Source organism: Manihot esculenta, chromosome 13, assembly GCF_001659605.2.
Source record: "Manihot esculenta cultivar AM560-2 chromosome 13, M.esculenta_v8, whole genome shotgun sequence".
NCBI lineage: Eukaryota > Viridiplantae > Streptophyta > Magnoliopsida > Malpighiales > Euphorbiaceae > Manihot > Manihot esculenta.
This window is the reverse complement of record NC_035173.2, coordinates 28,804,564-28,825,099: the sequence shown is the minus strand read 5'-3', so window position 1 is coordinate 28,825,099 and position 20,536 is coordinate 28,804,564. Positions and strand designations below refer to the sequence as shown.

The following is a 20,536-nucleotide window of genomic DNA, read 5'->3' as shown; positions in this document are numbered from 1 at the left end:
TTCTTATTTCTTATTAATTATTTTATATTTTTAGTTATATATTTGTAAAGAGTGAATTATTAAGATTAAGATAATTAATCATGGGAAATAAAGATAAGTTTAATGTAAGTGATTTAATTACTTTTTAATATTCATAAAAAAACCTTAAATGACTATAAAAATATATATTGATGATGAAAATAAAAATTTAAAAAAAAACTAAAATTTAATATTTTAACATTTTCTTGAATTTGATATGTTATTTTAGTGTGTGATTGGACTTAGATTTTATGAAAAGTGTTTTAGAGTTTTATTTGTTTTCTCATTATTATATAAGAATAAAAAACACTCGTAAAAAACAGTTTTGAATTAAAATTTTTAGAAATTTTTTTATATTTTTAACGTGTATTATTTTGAGTGAGATTGAGACTTTGCTTTTAAAAAAAAAAAAATTATTTTCTTAACCTAAAAATATTACTTTTAAAGAAAAAAAAATTCTGTTTATAATTTCCAAGAACAAATACAATGGTATGAAAACAACAGGCTACCAACTCTAGACTTTAATTGTCAATATATACAATAAATTATAGCATTCGAATTAATAAAAAAATCTATTTTGTATTTTTATTATTTTATTTTAATCTATTATACGTTCAAATTTATACTTTAATTTATTGCAAAATCTTTGAATTTTATGGTTCTAAATTTCTAATAAATTCACATGAATTGTCTTTATTTTTATTCTTTTAAGGTAAATATTCATTGATGATATCTGCATAGGGGAAAAATTATGTAAGATGTAATTTTTAGTATTAAAAATTAAATATAAATTTTGTTTAATATAATAAAGAAATGCTATTTAATCTTATAATATTGAAAAATTTATTAGTTAATCGTTTGATTTTAAAAATTACACTAAAAAGAGTTCTAAAATTTAAAAAATATAATGCTTATTTTCTATCAAATATTTATAACGTTTATTCTTTATTAAATGTTTAAGTTAATATGGTAGTCTTCGACATTAAAAGGAGAAAAATTTTCTCAAATTTTTTTATTAAGTAAATAATTATTTTTTGATTAAGTAAATAATTAAAATAATTGAGAGTACTTTAAATATTTTTTTGATTTTTAACATTTAAAATTAATTAATAAATTTTTTAAAATTTTAAAAATATTTTACTATAATTTTAAAAAATAAATAACTATTTAATAAAATTTTTCATACTACAAAATTAAATAGCAATTTTTTCTTATCATTATTATAATAATAGAGTGGAATATATATAGGCAGAGTAACGAAGATTGCTTCTTCAAGATAGTTTGCCGATTTCTAAATACCTTCGTATTTTATTTTTTTACAATATTAAAAAATATAATTTTTTAATTATATTTATTTTAAATACATTAAATTTTAAGAGATATTTTAGAAAATTTTTTAAAAATAAAAATAAAATTAAATAGAATTATCATAGTCAATTTAATGTAAAAATAATAAAAATAATTTTAGAATAAATAAAAAAAATAAAAAAAATTATCCCTATATATTTTTATCTATATATAATTCAATTATGTAAGGATAAAAATTAAAATAAATAAAAATAATAATAAAGTTTATGTACGGATGGTGTAAAATAGTTAAACCAACCTACTTTGTTAAATCATTAAAAAAAGTACTCAGCTCTATTTTTATACCAAAAAAATTGTTTATAATTACAATAAATAAATAAATATATAAGTTGTACAAAAATAATTAAATTAGTTATATTTTAAAATTTTTATATCTTGTATAATAAATTAATAATTATATATCACTTAAATAATAAAATATATAATATGAGACAATTTTATTATTAATTTTGGTTAATAATAATAATAATAATAATTAAATATACTTAATAATTATGATGCTTAATCAGCTATTTATTGTTAATAATAATAAGAGCAAAATATAAAAAAATATGTTATGATTTTATCAATTTTTTATTTCAAAATATATAGTTTAATTTATATTATATAGTTTAATTTTATATTTAAATAATATTTCACAATATCTTATTATTGATAAACAATGTATTTAAGTAGTTTGATATCTATTTTTTTATATATTAAAAAAGATAATTTTTTTATTAATTTTATTAAATATTAAAAATATTTTGAATATTCATTTAAAAAATAAAAATAAATGAAATATTATTTTAGAAATAAAATAAAATAATAATAATTATTTTATATATTAATTATAATATAAAAAATAAATTAATAATAATTTTAAAATAATAAAAAATTAAAAATAAATAAAAATGATGAAACGGGAAAAATAAAAATATATACATTGAGTTCATTTAAAAACTCTACGATAATTCTATTTCTAACCATAGAAGGTTTCCGTTAGCTTGTAGGGGAGCCCAACCTAGTTGGTTGTAAGTTGCAAGGCATCTGTTTTAACAAAGCAAGCAAGAAAGGAATTTTGGAACTTATTTATTATTTTTAGATGCCCCATTTCTTGCGGAACTGTCTCAATATCCCCTGCCTTCTCCCACCAACCTCTCTCTCTCACTCTTTCCTTCTTCCACGTTTCAAATTTACCTACCCTTTTCTTTTCAAGATTTTCATCAAACACGTTAAGCAAATCAATCTCAGTTACGGCCAAGAACACTATGGCAGGATCGAATTTCCAGATTTTGAAGTCTAGAGGCGCCGTTGATGAGAATGATATGTTGATGGGTGCTTTGCTTTCTCAAAAATCTGGTATTGATTTACTGCAGAATTGTGATCTGCCTCCACCTGTGAAGGTGTTTTCAGGGTGGGATACGACGGTCATCTCACCGGTGAATAGGGTTTTTGGGCTGATGAGCAGAGAAGAAGATAACACTGGTTTTGATATCAATGGAGGTGAGAATGAGAAGTTGGAGCTTCTCAAGGCGTTGAGATTGTCACAGACAAGGGCAAGAGAAGCAGAGAAGAAAGCTGCAAATTTGGTTAAGGAGAGGGATTTTATTTCGAATGCTTTGTTGAGAGAATCCATGCAGCTGTTTGCCTATCGTCAGTGGCTGAGGTTGCTTGAGGCTCAAGTCTTCAAGTTGCAATCAGAATGGCAACCACAAGAAAAGTTTGACGAGGGAAAGGATTGTGTGGGTGGTGGTGGTGGCAGCGGGGGTGGGATGGCTTGGGTGGTGGTGGGTATGGCGGTTTGTTTAGGCATTGCTGGTGTGGGACTTGCTTTTGGCTGTAGATATTTGATTTGAGTTTGTTTTTCCTTCTCTCCTCTGTCAATTCAGGGAGAAATATTCTGTAAAGATAAATTATAGCCATAGCCAGAGAGAGGGAGAAAAGAGCTAGTTATGATCGGATTAATGTTGTTTCATACATTATAAGAACTCTGTAGAACTCAACACAGTAAAGTTATGAAGATCAAATACTTTTCCCCCAAGTTTAGCTTTATTATTATTATTATTATTATTATTATTATTTTATCTCTTCTTAATCTTGTTTTGGTTGAATAGTTCCTTTGAGTAAGACATTTGAACATTAAAATATAAAATAAAAAAATATTAATATTATTGAAATTTAAAATAGAAGTAATGCAAAGGTTTTTTTTTAAAGCTAATTTTATAAATTAGATTTTAGTATTTAAATTCTAACATAATTAATGAATTAATTTTTATCCTTTTAAAATTAAATATTTAAATTTTTCAATAAAAAATTATTTTATTTATTTTTACAAAAATATTTTTATTATCCTTTTAAATGGATAAATTATACATTAATTCTTAAATTTTAATATAATTAACACATCTATCTTCATATTTTTAAAATTAAATACTTAAATTCCTATTTAAATTTAAATTTATTTATTTATTTTTTATCATTACAAATATAAAAATATTTTTATTATCTTCTTTTTAAATTAAAAATATTAAAGAATTAGAGTTTTACATATTTTTATTTTTTTTATTTAAAAAAATATTTAAGTTCTGTTAATTTATATCCAGATTATCATATTAAACTAAATTTTAATATTTTTTGTTATTAACCTTTTATTTATTAAAATACTCCGATACTTAATAATTTTAAAATTTTTAAAAAATACTTACCATTTCGACATTTTTAAGTGGTATTTGAAACTGACATCATAATTCGATATTCTTCAAAACACCTAGTGTTCATAAAACAAAATCCACCATTTTCACTATCATAAGATACTCATTGATACTGCTAATATTCGAGGTTCTCAAAGAAGCTTCAAGCTTGCAAGAAACTAAAGAATGAAAACAAACACATAATTCTCTCTTCTTTTTTTTTGCCAGAAACAAAAGCATTTAACAAGGTCTGAACCATCCCATCAAGAAAAAATTATTACATACAACCGATATTGGCTATTGATCATGTGGGATTAGATATATATAGAGCCTACAATAATCAATGACCAACATTTAGCCTAGCTGTTGTATATATATCGGTTGTATGTAATAATTTCTTACTTCTTACTAGCAAAGTATATATGAAGTTCCAATCCAAGCCATGTCAATAGCACCATTTCGCCAGACCTGCATGAAACAATTATGCCTTGAATGCTTCATCAGTTGTAGTGACAATGGTTGAGCTATTAGTTTCACTGATTAGCACCATTTACATGGCCGTTAGAATTTGAACCATAAACGTGCCCCATTTTCTCGTGTTTAGTCTCCAAATATCTCCTGTTCTCCCTAGTTATTGGAGTCAACAATGGGACTCTGCCTGCAATTGCCAGACCATAACCTTTGAGCCCAACATATTTTGCAGGATTATTTGTCATCAGCTTCATTGTATGGACTCCCAAATCTCTTAGTATCTGCAATATATTGATCACGAATTCAGCTGCCTTCGTTAAAACTAAAGAAGACTACTGCAAATTTGAAGATCTAAAATAGAATCAGCATGCATAAGAACATAACAAAGCAGACATCCCTGCTTAAAAGAGAACCATCTAATAGATAATTGCAGAACAACTTGTTATAAAGATGCCGTTTGCATAATTGATAAGGTATCTAAATTTGAAAAATCAAGATAATGTGTAAAAAATGTTCCTCTGGCTGGAAACTACAGTCTTCTGTATAAAACAAACAAGGACACTCAATCAAACTATAAATGACTGATAATTCAGTTTAGTCCAATAAGCTGTATAATTTTGAGCACTATCAATATCCACTAAATATGATTAGAATATAGTGGTAGCGAATTCTCCATTCAGATCAGGTAAAGAATTATTAGAATTCTCTCTCTAGTCAGAGAGATTCTTGTAGTGATGCTACATGGATGACAAAAGAAGACACAACTACAAGATTAAAACTCAATTAAAACTCAATGGAAGTCATGAAATCTTACAGGCTAACATGGAGGTACCTGTGCACCAATGCCATATTTGCGAGAATCAACAGGGAGGCCCAGGCCCAGCACCTCATTTGCTTCAACTGTGTCCCGTCCATCATCCTGTAGATTGTAAGCACGAAGTTTGTGGCCCAAACCAATTCCTCTACCTTCATGTACGCGGAGGCAAACCAATACACCTCCGCCAGCTGCCTCGATTTGCTTCATTGCAAGGGCTAGCTGGTTTCCACAATCACATCTTGCTGTGATCCAAATATGTCACCAGTGAGGCACTCAGAATGCACCCTCACAAGAATGTCCTTACCATCCCCAATCTCACCCTGTATTTGTCAAACTATATTATTGTTTATAGTGTCTTTTGTCAAGCAATAACGACAGTTCCTCTTCTAAAAAAAAGAGAAGAGGAAGGAAAAAAAAAAAAAAAAAAAAAGAGAAGAAAGCTGTGAAAAACCAACAGTTGCGTAAAGCTGAAGCAGTTACAAAACTGTCACCTTCACTAGCAGACGACACAAAAGCAAGAAAAGAAAATCTTAACTTCAGTTGTATTTTATCTTTGATTTTGATAATAAATTCAAGAAAGACGCAGGCAATGATTTTCCAGTTCAATTATCAACCCTTAAGATAATAAAGAAAAACAACTATCTCCATGTTCTGGGGATTATGAAATATGCAGCTTCTTCAACCTCCATTGCATATAAATTTTTGAATGAAATATGCATGATAGATGATGATTGAACAAACACAATCATATTGGAAGGAGACACCTGAATGCAAGCCTACATTATAGGATTGATTTTAACCAATTTGTGATTTGGCAATTGAATGGTCAAAATCAAATCCTAATAACAACTTACAAGTTACTGCACAACAAACTTAGAATTTCTCTGAGACTCATCACATGCACTAGTAAAGGCTATATACAATATACATATGCAATCAGAAGAAACTTCTGGAAAAAAATTACTGAAAATTTCAATTTTTTATCTTTTTAAATGTGAAGGTTTAATCATCCCAACTCCTGAATTAAATCCTTTTAGGTAACAAATAGTTTGTAAATGTGAAAAATATAGAATCAGATAAAGAAGGCCAAAGAATTTAGCCCCATTGCTATGTGCTCTATCCCATCCAGCAATGACCTGTTACAGTAGGCTTTGAATGGTCCCCACAAAGTCAGTATTGGAGCGGCAGCAGCCAGCTCCACCAGTATTACTTTTTCTCCTATATCTGTCAATTATATAAACAGTAATTACTGAGAAAAGATCCTCTTCATTAAGTTATAATAGCAGAGATATAACAATTAAGAAAGCAATTACCCAAATTTCAATTCCGACAAACAGCTACCATGAGTTAAGCTCTATTTATTGAAGACTTAACTAAAAACATGACAGATTATGAGCATAACTGAAGCATATTTTAGAAGTATGATAAAAATTATAGCAATAGCAGTTGTACAAGATGGCTGGTTCCTTCATAAGATATACTAATTCACAAGATATTACTTTTTCTGCTTCTCTTTATGTACAATATAACCATTTTCCAGACACTTCTTCTAACTTTTGCTAACTGAAACAACAGCTAAGAATATTCCTCTCAAGTTTGTTTGGGCAACTGGTAAGTGTGGTAAGAAGTAACTGTAGTCCCTAAACCTGAAAGCAGAAGTAAAACATGACAATCAATTAGTTTACCTGCTTAGATCTGCTATAGAAATTATTTTTAAGTTCTCTGCTTGTGCAAATTGGCGAAGCCGTGGTAATCTTTCCATAGACCCGTCATCATCCACAATCTCACATAAAACCGCAACAGGCTCTAATCCAGCTAGCATTGCAAGATCAACAGAAGCTTCTGTATGTCCAGCTCTTTTCAGAATCCCTCCTTCCCTGTATTTCAGTGGGAAAATATGACCTGGCCGATTGAAATCTTGAGGTTTTGAATCTCTGGAGGCAAGAGCCAATACTGTTGTTACCCTGTCACGAGCTGAGACACCAGTTGTCGTGCCATGTTTTGCATCCTATATAAACAAAATGCTTGTTGGACATAAAGTCAATACTAGATACAGAAAGTAAGCAATTCATAGACATAAGAAGATCATCACTCTACAGAAAGTAAGCAATTCATAAACATAAGAAAGATCATATCACTTGATGGCTTTTTAGTTTATTATTAGCTGGTAAAGTCTTCACTTGATGGCTTCACAGAAAGTTAGCGGAAGCCAGAAAATGGAACAGTGAGCCATGGATCCAATTCATTGAAGGTCTATTATAGAAAGAGGCTGAGGAAGCAGGATAAAGGTTCTTCCAAGGATTATTCTAGAATGGACAATTAGAGTTAAGAGGAAATCATGAGAAAGGAACCTTCTGCCAAATGATCTGGCAATGATTGCAAATGCTGCGTATAAATAAGAATTGTAAAAGGAGGGGTGGACATGCTTGTTTTTCTTTTATTCTGTTTTGTAATATAGCTCCCTTGCTGTGGGATAGTGACTGTTGGCACTAGCAATTATTCTGTACTCTGTGATTACTGAGAAATGGCTATGAATTCTGTTAAATTTGGTCCAGGCCTAACTCACCCCAAAAGCTAGCTCAAGGGGGAGGAATGCCTATAGCCCATATAAGGGGCACATTACCCCTTTCCACAACCGATGTGGGATTCAACACACCCCCTCACGCTCAGAATTTTTTACTGGTGCGTGGCACATTTATGGGGCGCCCAATATCAGATGGGGAGGCTCTGATACCATGTTAAATTTGGGCCAGGTCTAACTCACCCCAAAAGGTAGTTCAAGGGGGAGGAATGCCTATGGCCCATATAAGGGGCACATTACCCCTTTCCACAACCGATGTGGGATTCAACACACCCCCTCACGCCCACATCGGTTGTGGAAAGGGGTAATGTGCCCCTTATATGGGCCATAGGCATTCCTCCCTCTTGAGCTAGCTTTTGGGGTGAGTTAGGCCTGGCCCAAATTTAACATGGTATCAGAGCCTCCCCATCCGATATTGGGCGCCCCATAAATGTGTCATGCACCAGTAAAAATTCTGGGCGTGAAGGGGTGTGTTGAATCCCACATCGGTTGTGGAAAGGGGTAATGTGCCCCTTATATGGGTTATAAGCACTCCTCCCCTTGAGCTAGCTTTTGGGGTGAGTTAGGCCTGACCCAAATTTAACATGGTATCAGAACCTCTCATCTGATGTTGGGCGCCCCATAAATATGCCACGCACCAGTAAAAAATTCTGGGCGTGAGGGGGTGTGTTGAATCCCACGTCGGTTGTGGAAAGGGTAATGTGCCCCTTATATGGGCTATAGACACTCCTCCCTCTTGAGCTAGCTTTTGGGGTGAGTTAGGCCTGATCCAAATTTAACATGGTATTAGAGCCAGGTCACGGGTTGGAGCCGCTGGGAGGGAAAGGGGAAAAAAGGGATTTAATCCAAAAAGAGTACCCAAAAAAGAGTGTGCCTCCCCAAAGTGGCACCCAACGTGGAGACGTTACCTGCACACGAGTTCCTGGGCTATATAGGATTAAAGTAGCGCCTCTACTAACAGTTTAAGCTTTTGGTAGAATGGTAAGCACCCTAAATGGTATCAGAGTCTCCTCATCCGATGTTGGGCGCCCCATCAATGTGCCACGCACCAGTAAAAATTCTGAGCGTGAGGGGATGTGTTGAATCCCACATCGGTTGTGGAAAGGGGTAATGTGCCCCTTATATGGGCTATAGGCACTCCTCCCCTTGAGCTAGCTTTTGGGGTGAGTTAGGCTTGACCCAAATTTAACAAATTCCTTCCCAGATTTTCTCCATTTTCTTCATTGCCTTCTGATCTATCATTTGGGTTCTTCACTCTATCATTATTGGTCCGACCTGCCAGACTTCTCTCCCTCATGCTCACAACCAGGATGGAAGGGCGTGTAGATCAGATAGAGAAGAACATGTCCACCTTGAAGGAGTTGTTACCTGCCATGAAAGTAGAACGAAACAACACTTCTCTTCTTTCCAACAAGAAACAGAATCAGAAATTTTCTCACCTTGAATCTTTATTAACTTCCTTTATTCATGGTAAAGTTGTGGTTAACGAAGGTACTGCATCTCCCGCAACTTCCGTGAGCACAAATTCACTTCCACAGCAGTTCTTTTGGAAGATACCTCGATGGGCATAAAAAACAAGTGAGCTTATAGATAAGAACATGTCCACCTTGGAGGAGTTGTTAGCTACCATGAAAGTAGAACGAAACGCTTCTCTTCTTTCCAACAAGAATAGAATCAGAAATTTTCTCACCTTGAATCTTTATTAACTTTATTCATGGTAAAGTTGTGGTTGATGAAGGTATTGCTTCTCCCGCAACTTCTTTGGGCACAAATTCACTTCCACGGGTTGTTTCCCAACTAGTTCTTTTGGGAGATACCTCGATGGCCATAAAAAAAATTGAGCTCCTAACTTTGAAGGTGTAGATCCGGTGGGATGGTTAGCAAGAGGAGAATAATATTTTTCAATGAATCACACTCAAGAAGAGATGAAAGTGTAGCTCGCTTTAGTGTGTATAACAGGGTCAGCTCTTCACTAGTTGCGGTGGCTTCGCCAGACCAATCCCAATCTTTCATGGTCTCAATTTTCCAAAGACTTACTGTATCATTATGGTGGGGATATTAGAGTCAATTCATATGAAACAACTCATCAGGAAGTGTTGATGGATGAATATATTGATGCTTTTGTAGAATTATTGGCTCAAGTAGAAGGATTAACTGACCAACAATCTCTCAGCTTCTTCCTAAGCGGGCTTAGAGAGGAGATTCGGGTACGTATTAGATCTCATGATACTACTTCTTTGTCTCATACAATGAATCTCGCTCGAGAAATTGAAATGGAGATTCACTTTCTTCAACCTTCTTCTTTTTCTTCTTGGAATTGGTCTTCTTCTAAGGACATAAAATGGTCCTCTGGGTATGGGCTTCGTTCAGTGCTCAATTTTCAACTCAAGTTTTCCACCTTTATTCCTAAAGCCTAGCACCTTTCTCACTAAGCCAAAAACCCTCCACCTCAGCCCCTATATCGACCTCTCCTCCTCCCAAATCAGACACCTTCTACCACCACTTCCACAAATCGCCAACCCTTCTTCCCAAATAGAAATAAACCCCAAACAGTATTCTCATCAAGAATTTTTAGATCTCCGAGCAAAAGAATCATATTACAAATGCAAACAACCTTTTCACCTAATCCATGAATGCCCAAATAAGACCCGTTAGTGAAGATGAAGTCCCGGCCTTCTCGATGATTCTGAGTTTGAGAAGTCTGAATTAGTTGCTTCAATGGTAGAAATCTTGGATAAAGCCCATTTTTCCCAAATGGAACTACCATTTTACTCGATTGGAGGGATTTCTTCCTCAAAGACCATGAAATTGCAGGTACTATTCACAAAACACCCATCACGGTCATGGTGGATAGTGGGGCTAGTCATAACTTTATCTCTGGTGACTTGGTTTCTAAATTGCAGCTAAAAGTGGATAATACCACTTTGTTTGGTGTTGAATTAGGTGATGGTCACAAACTACTAGCAGATGCAAGAATGTTCCCATCAAGATGGGTGAGTTTCTCTTGAATATCGATTGTTATATTTTTCCTCTTGGTGGAGTTGATATTATTTTGAGGGTGGCTTAGTTGCAAACCTTAGGAGAGGTTAAGGCAAATTGGGGCACATTGCAAATGTCGTTTTATCACCAGAACAAACAAATCACTTTGTCGGATAGCCCAGAAATGATGCAAGCTCAAAATTTTGCTCCTCGAGTTCAAAATTAACTGCAGTAGATTATTGTGTTCTGTTATGGGATTGTTTTGTTCCGGAAACTACTGGACAAAGGGAGAATGAGATTTCTATAAATCAACAACATATGGATAATTTGCTTCAGTGTTGTACAAAGTTGTTCAGGGAATCTTCGGTATTACCTCCACATAGACCCACAAACCATGTTATTCTCCTTCATCCAAGAACTTCAATTGTAAACGTCAGGCCTTATAGATATGGACATCACCAGAAAGATGAAATTGAGAAGTTGGTGGAAAATATGCTTGCTACTAGAATAATTAGACACAGTTCCAATCCATTCTCAAGCCTGGTTTTATTGGTTCGCAAGAAAGACGGAAACTGGAGATTTTGAATGGACTATTGTGTTTTAAACAAGGCCACAATTCCAGATAAGTATATGATACTAGTCATCACTGAATTACTGGATGAATTATATGGTGCAAAGTATTTATCCAAGCTAGACTTGAAATCCGGATACCATCAAATTCAAGTTTCTGAACCCAACGTTCCTAAAATGGCATTCCATACCCATTTCGGCCATTATGAATTTGTAGTCATGCCTCACACACTAGCTACTTTCCAAGCTACAATGAATGAATTATTCAGGCCCTATCTTCGGCAATTTGTTCTAGTATTCTTCGACGATATTTTGATTTACAGCCGAACTTAGGCAGATCATTTGCAACATGTGCAAATAGTTATGCAATTGTTAGTACAACATCAGTTTTGAATTAATAAGAAGAGCTCTTTTGGGAGAACCATGATAAAATACTTGGGTCATATCGTCTCTATTCAGGCGTCTCTATGGATCCAACAAAAATGCAAGTATTCTGAATTGGGCTCAACCCAAGTCAGTGAAAGCTGTGCGTGCCTTTCTGGGGTTAACTGGATACTATCGGCATTTTATTGGAGGATATAGGATGTTGGCAAAGTCCTTGACTTAACTTCTCAAGAAGGAAAATCAAACCAAATTTGTTTGGATAGAAGCAACCCAAGATGCTTTTGTTAAGTTAAAGCAGGCTCTGTTTTTTTTTCCAGTTTTAGCTACACCAAATTTTTCCAAACCTTTTGTCCTCGAGTGTGATGCATCAAGGACGGGAATAGGAGTTGTGTTAATGCAAGAATGAAGATTAGTGGCATATTTCAGTCGAGCTTTATCAGCCAAAACCTTGTCTAGATCTACTTAAGAGCGAGAAATAATGGTCTTGGTGTTAGCTATCCAGCATTGGCATCCTTATCTGTTGGGAAATAAATTTCTTGTTCACACTGATCACAACAGTCTGAAACACTTACCGGATAAGATACTATCTTCTACTCTATCCTTTTATTATAATTTCAACCCTCAACACTTTCTTTTTATTTTCTAACACCCTTTATTCTCCTTATCATAATAGAGAGGCACACGCTTCTTCAAAAAAAAAGATTGAAAGGGTCTAAATTACCCCATATCAAAAAGCCAGACGAGTAAAAAAGATAAGTTATTTTAGAAACTACACGATAACATGAAAGAATACTCTAGTGTTACCTCTTTCTTCTGAATTACTAGTCACAAAAAGGAAAAAGAAAATGAGAGATAGAGACAGAGAGATTATATAACTTGAATGATAATTGAGAATTTACAATTGATTGTCACCTGAAAAAATCCAATTAACTAAAACATTTTTAACATTAATGTTAATCACCACTAGAATTCTATTCCTCAACTCAATCAAGTGCCATTCTAAAACCAGTTGTTGGTTTTATTGATCCTTTAAGTCCATACTATTTTATCTAGACCAAACTTTCTTTGAACTATTGTGCAACCAACTCTTTGCTAACCACCTCAACCTATGATTTTCTTGTTTTATCTCTTTCTTTCCCTGAAATTTGAATTCGCACAATTTCAGTAACATAGTATTGAAATGACAAGAGTGGATATGGTCAAACCATCATAGAGAGCATCACTTCTACATGTCCTCAATGGCGACCACCCCGTCATGTTCAAAAGTTACACTGTAGCGTGACATATTTATGGAAGGCCCAAATCGGTAGGGAGACTCTGATACCATGTTAAATTTGGACTAGACCTAACTCACTCCAAAAGCTAGTTCAAGGGGAGGAGTGCTTAAGCCCCTTATAAGAGGCACATTACTCCTATCCCATATCGATGTAGTATTCAACAAAAAGAAATCTAACTCATTTCGGAAAACCTTTCTCAAAAGCTCAAAGATTAATTGTCAATTGTTGACCAACAAAAAAGGTTCCTAATTAGAAGGATTTAAATTTTTGGGATCATAATTAGGCTTGATTATAGAGATTTTATTTTTATTGCAAACATTCCTAATTTAGGTTAATTTTTTGTATATAAATACAAATACCTTATAAAGATTAATTCAATTGGAATAATATCAGAGTTTTTTTTTCCTAATTTTAGGGTTTAAATTCAATTTTTTCTCTTTAGGGTTTCTAAAACCCTAGATTTACCTTTTTGGTATTATCCTATCTAGGGGCCTTTTCACATCTCACCGTCGCCGCCGGCCAACCGTTCAACTCCGACGCTGAAAAGCCAAGCGCGTGAGATCGCGCCCTTCCTTCCTGAAGCGTGAGACACTGTCCGACGCTGCTACACTGTCCAGTCCACTCCAGCATTGTCTCTGATCCCTTTTCCGGCCGTGATTCTTTCCGACAGACTTGTCTTCAAGTTGCGCCTTTGATCTACTTGGACTTGTGCCTTTTCTCCGATGAACAATAATTCTTTTTCCAATAACAGTATTTTTTCACTATTTTTTACAGAAAAGGGTGATTTTTCTTGAAATGGCAGTGACTTGTATAGGTAATATAAGGACTTCTAATAATACTTCTATTTTGTCTCTTGATTCTGCTCCATGAATTATTGATTCTAGTGTAAATAGACAAATGACGGGCTCATCTCAAGGCTTCCTTAATTATCTTCCATGTCTATAAGAAGACACTGTCAGAATCGCAGATGGTTTTTTCACTTCTATCTCTAGAACTAGTTCTATTGTTTGTACTCCAAATATCAAACTATCCTCTGTTCTTCATGTTCCTTGTTTTCCTGTTGATCTTTTATTTGTTAGTACTTTCACCAAAGCACTTAACTGTAAAATTGAATTCTTTCCTAACTATTGTGTTATTCAGAACCTTCAAACTGGAAAAAAGATTGGCAATGATAGTTTGCACAATGGCTTATATATGCTAGAAGGGAATCTGAGTTTGAATTCACCTTGGACACTTTTTAGAAGAAATCGAGATGTCAACTAGGAAATCATACAGTGGCATCGACATCCATCCTTCTTTGTTTTAGAGAAACTTTATCCTGATTTATTTTTCAAGGCTCAGTGTGATTCTTTAGTTTGTGATGCTTATGAGTACGCTAAGCATACAAGAACCTCTTATCCCTCAAGTAACAATAGGAGTACGATCTCTTTTGTGACCGTTTATTATAATGTTTGGGAACCTACTCAAACGGTTTCACTATCTGGTAATCGTTGGTTTATTACTTTTATTGATTGTCACACTCGTATGACTTGAGTTTATTTGATAAAGGCAAAGAGTGATGTGTTTTCTTACTTTCAATCTTTTCACAAGATAATTTGTATTCAATTTGATGCTAAAATAAAAGTTGAGAACTGGGATGGACGTTTTTCCTTATCTGGAGTCTAATGGGATACTTATCAAACTAGTTGTCTTTACACTAGTACCCAAAATGGTGTTACTAAAAGAAAAAATAGGCACCTGGTGGAAGTAGTCAGATCTAACATTTTCACTGTGAATCTTCCAAAAACCTATTGAGGAGATGCAATCTTAGTCGCAGTTTATCTCATTAATAGAATGCCTCTCAAAGCTCTTGCCTTTAAAGGCCCTTTAGAGGTGCTGCAAGGGAAAAATATTTATATTGTTCCACCAAAGGTGTTTGGATGCACATGTTTTGTTCATACTAGAACAGGTGGGAAGTTTGATCCGATGGCTCTTAAATATGTGTTTGTTGAGTACTCTCCCACACAGAAGGGTTACAAATATTACCACCCTCCATCTAGAAAATACTTTGTTAGTATAGATATTACATTTAGAGAGATTGAACCTTACTTCAATACTATCATCACCTTTTCAGGGGAAGGACAATGAGAGAGAAGATATGATTCCTAGTCCTATAACTCTAGAACGTTTTACTCTAGAGGAGACTACTATACAGGAAAAACTATTGGTGATCAGAATACTACTATGCAGGGGAGACTATTGGCGACCAAATTGGGCATTTAAATAAACCAGATTTAAAGAGATACTCAAGAAGAGACAAAACAAAAGTAGAAAAAGCCATTGTGCGGCCTACTCAAGGTCATGAATCTTCATCTTCTCCTTTTGGTGAGTCATCCCTAAACCTTAAACCCATTGATTATCTAAATAAACTAATTGCTCAAAGAAAAGGAGTTAGGTCTTGCACAAAGCACTCTGTTTCTAACTTTCTCTCTTATGATTCTTTGTCTTCATCCTATAGAGCTTTTGCCTTATCTATTTCCTCTGTGTCTATCCCAGAGGATTGGAAGGAAGCTCTCAAATATTCTAATGGGAAGGGAGCAATGATTGAAAAAATAAAAGCCGACTAAAAATGAGACCTAGGAGTTGATGTCTCTTCCACCTAGAAAAACCAGTTGATTGCAAATGGAGGTTCACTGTGAAATACAAAGCAGATGGATCAATTGAAAGATTCAAAGCTAGGCTAGTTGCCAAGGGATACACTCAAATCTATAGAGTGGATTACCAGGAGACATTTGCCCCTGTTGCTAAAATGAACTCAATCGGAGTATTGCTATCTTGCATTGTCAACCTTGGCTAGGACCTACAGTAATTTGAGCATTCCTCTACAAAGACTTGGAGGAGGAAGTGTATATGGAAATCCTTCATGGATAAAGAAGGCTTTGTGGGTTCAAGCAGTCACCTAGAGCTTGGTTTGATCGATTCAGCAGAGCTATGATTTCCTTTGACTATCAATAGAGCAATGCTGACCATACTCTATTTATCAAACATTAAGGGTAAAATTACTCTTCTCATAGTCTATGTTGATGACATAGTAATGATAGGGGATGACACTGAAGAGATGACTTGGCTAAAAAAGTTTTTCGCTCAGGAGTTTGAAATTAAAAATCTAGAAAAACTGAAATATTTCCTAGGAATCGAGGTTGCCAGATCAAAGAAGGAAATCTTTATTTCTCAAAGAAAATACATTCTGGATCTTTTGGAAGAAACTGGTATGTTAGATTGCAAACCAGTAGAAACTCCCATTGAGAGCAATCACAAGCTACAAGCAGAGATTGATGAATCAATAAATATTAGCAGATATTAAAGGTTGATAGGCAATTTGATTTATCTTTCGCATACTCGATCAGACATAGCATATGCAGTCAGCTTAGTCAGTCAGTTTATACATGATCCTCGTGAATCTCACAAGCTATTTTTTGCATTTTACAATACTTGAAGTCTGCTCCTCTTATTCTCTAAACACGATCATCTTCGCATACATGCATTCATAGTTGTAGATTGGGCTAGATCCCCTGATGAAGGTCGACCAGTGGACTTGTGGGAGGAAACCTTGTCACTTGGAGAAGTAAAAAGTAAAGTGTTGTTGCTTGATCAAGTGTTGAGACAGAATATAAAGCAATGATATAAGGTGTTTGTGAACTCTTATGGTTGCAGAGATTGTTGGAGAAATTAAAACTATTGGAGAGGGACAAACTCCTCTTGTACTGTAACAACAAAGTTGTCATCAGTATAGCTCACAATCCGGTTCAACATGACCGAACGAACCACACAGAGATTGATCGACACTTCATTAAAGAGAAGTTAATAAATAGTGTCTTGCGGTTAGATCATGTGACTTCCGATTAACAGCTAGCTGATGTGTTTATCAAAGGGTTTAGCAACAAAACTTATCACACCTTGGTTTGCAAGTTGGGCATGGTGATATTTATGCACCGACTCGAGGGGGAGTGTTGACCAACATAGAAGGTTTATAATTAGGATGATTTAAATCTTTGGGATCCTAATTAGGCTTGATTATAGGAATTTTATTTTTATTGTAAATATTCCTAATTTAGATTGATTCTGTGTATATAAATACTCAAACCTTGTAAAGATTAATTCAATTGAACTAAAATAAAAAATTCCTCTCAAAATTCTTCATCAATATTGGCATGCAATGTGCATGAAATCATCAAACCAATATAATGATTTGGTTACACAACAGGGGCCACCAAAAACATGGTTAAAACTATTCACAAAACCTACCAAAAAGCCTGCAACAGTTGTTTGCACAAAATCTTTGGCCATAGAAACCTTCAGGACTTATTTTTTTTAGGAGATACAGCTACCAGATATATGGCTATATTTCTTATGTTGCAATTGAACAATGCACCATAGACGTCTTAAAGACAACTACAAACTGGTATATATTCAAAAAGAAAACAAAGGAAGAACAGGAATATATGGAATTTTAACGCTTAAACATGTTAATTGTGAAACAGATACACTTGTTAGCTGCACATGCCCAACTTTAAATAAATGTCTTCTGAAGATATACAAATATTACCCTTTTCCATGTAAGAAGTAAAAATGCTTCAATTGTTTCACAGATGTCGTTGCACATTTAGCAAACATAAAAACAATAGCCTTTAAACTTCATCAACAAAGTTATAGGTAAATACCACAGATACGGTGAATGCCATGCAATCAACAAAGTTTTTCTTCATTCTCCTTCTGTGTTACCATTAGAGGAAGTTCCAATCTCTCCAAATCTTCTCCTTTCATGCTCACACATACTATTCCAGTTCCATGCTTGACAATAAATGCCATAGCTTCTGGTGTTGCCTTTGATGCTGCCATTATTATGTCTCCCGCATTTTCTCTGTCTTCATTGTCAACAACAATTACCAACTGCAACATTATCCCAATGAGTAACCTTCAATTCTTCAAAAGAATATTTCCTAAACATACTCTATAGATTTCACAATTATACATGAAGGACAATGACTAACCTTGCCTTGATGGATATCTTCAATGGCCTCTGATATGGAAGCAAATCCATCAGTAGGACGATCCAGGTCATACTCATCATCATTAGGAGAGAAAGCAGTTGTAGTGGGAGTTATTTCAGCAGAAAGTTTTCCAAAACCTATTCCATCAGGTTGTAACTCAATGCCAGATGGTTGGTTCAATCCTTTGCCAATTAAGGTATCTTGCGCTGAAACTCCATTGTTCTCAGCACAAGAGAGAATATCACCTTCTCCAGACATCAGTGAGGCTCTAAGTCTATCAACACCTGTTAATTTAAAGCTCAACTTCCTAGCTGGATTACTCAAGACCAGATCAGTAAAGCCTCCTTGTAAGGTAAATGGATACAAACAATGCAGGCTCGTATAGCCTCTACATAAAAAAGAAAGAAAACAATTAGTTACAAATGTGCATGCAGCATAATGATTGACGGAGAAAAGAGTTGCCCACGGCTCCAGAACTAAAGTAATAGTGATAGTACATCGTTGCATGAAATTGGAATTTCACAGTATTTACAAATGGATGTAGCCATGATGGGAATTGGTGATGATAAAAGAATATTTTTTAAAAAATGGTGATCAAGAAAAATGGCATACCCATTGGCAAGTAGATTGAAAATATGGTGTTAGTGTATGTTTGGGATACCATAATAAAACAAAATGTAAGAAAATTAAATCTTTAGCACATTATTCTTTTGAATTTTCATTTGATTTCATTGAATTACAATTTCCCAAACTGCAGATACATAATAGAGAAGTAATTTGAACCTTGAAACACCGAAACCACTCCACATGAATGAAGCTATCATCTGTGCAGTACATATCTCAGAGAATTCAATTGGCAAAACAGACAAATGAACATTCAATATGAAAAAAAAGCAACAAAAATTACAGGAGGGAAAGAAATTCAAAAAAGAAACTCACCGCAAACTAGATAAAGACAGAGAAGAACTGCAAAGATGAATGGAACCCATCCTCAAAAACCTTGTTCAGTTACCAAACTATAATCAAACGAGCCCAAGGGAATTGAAAACGAAAAGGAAAATGAAGCGTTTGATTTAAGACCAAAAAAAAAAAAAAAAAAAAAGAGAGAGAGATGAAATGAAGAAACAGAGAAAGAAAGAAAGCAGGGAATGCAGGAGATGAGCTTCAGCCCATCATCGTTACCGCCACCAAGCAAAAAGCGCTGCAGAGATGGTCCTTGGGGATTGGGTGGGTGTGGGCCGTGTGGCCAGCTTTATTCGTCGTCGTTTTAGTATTTCATTTTTAGAGACTATTTTCATCGTCAGGCTCAGGCCTCGTCATGTCATTTATCTAGTATACTAGGATTTTTCAGGTGCATTTCATTTTCTTTACTCATTAAGGAATTTCTGAACTCTAATTCTTTTTTTGTGTTCATTTTAATTAAAATACATAAATAAGTTTTAATATTTAAAAAATTAAATAAATAAATATTTTAAAATTAAAAAATCAATATTTTAATATATTAGGTTATATTTAGTTTTAAATAAAAAATTATAGGCCTATTTGACTTAAAAATAATAATAATAATGCTTATAGAACTAAATGATTGTTTATATAAATTTAATTAATATTTAATAAGTATAAATAAATAACACATAGCACATATATTAATATAAAATTAATTAAAATTATTTTAAGAGTTAATTATAATTCCAAAAGAATTAAAAAGTTTAAATATAATATTAGAAATTTTGATTATTATTACAATTAAATAAAAAATTATAATAAATTTAAAATTTTATTATAAAAAATAAAAAAAATTTCTATAAATATTTAAATTATAGAGTACTACACTAAAAAAACACTATTACATTTTAGGGTTTATATAATATGCTACTAAAACAATAATTTGATAGTAGTTTAAATTATTGCAAATAAAATTTAATTTTTTACATATCATAGCATGTTATAATAAATAATTTATTTTATATTTAATAAAATTATAATTTTAATCACATTTTTTATATATTCTAAAAAAATTATTATTTTATATTATAACAATAAAATAGATATGTGTGATTTTAATTTATTAATATATTTTAAGTATATGCATTCAAAAATTTAGTCTGATGATAAGTGTATCTAAATAAATCTGAAAGGTTTCAGGTTCTACTCTTATAATTTTTAATTTCATTTCAAAAAAAAAGTATATGATGTAATAATTTAAAATCAAAATATCGTATCTTAATTAGATAACTAAGTGTAAAACAAGAAGATTTTAATATTTTGTAATTTAATTTCTTTTTTTTAAAGAAAGTCATTTTTTATACATAAGTAGTCTGAACCGCAACCGCAACCGCACGCCGCACCCAACCATAACCGCTTGCTGC

At 33.3% G+C, this 20,536-nt stretch overlaps 1 protein-coding gene and 1 pseudogene across 1 annotated transcript; one reads left to right on the top strand and one right to left on the bottom strand.

The window, feature by feature from the left end:
- The first annotated feature begins 2,479 nt into the window (after positions 1-2,479).
- On the top strand, positions 2,480-3,392 carry LOC110630391. Its single transcript, XM_021777866.2, has one exon. It carries the CDS (start codon positions 2,637-2,639, stop codon positions 3,222-3,224), a length of 588 nt encoding a protein of 195 aa, XP_021633558.1. The 5' UTR covers positions 2,480-2,636; the 3' UTR covers positions 3,225-3,392.
- Positions 3,393-4,245: 853 nt separating this feature from the next.
- Positions 4,246-19,274, bottom strand: LOC110629459 (annotated as a pseudogene).
- Between the last annotated feature and the right edge of the window lie 1,262 nt (positions 19,275-20,536).

What these genes read in the sequence shown, in the direction of transcription:
- LOC110630391 (XM_021777866.2), top strand. Translation starts at nt 2,637, where the DNA reads ATGGCAGGATCGAATTTCCAGATTTTGAAGTCTAGAGGCGCCGTTGAT.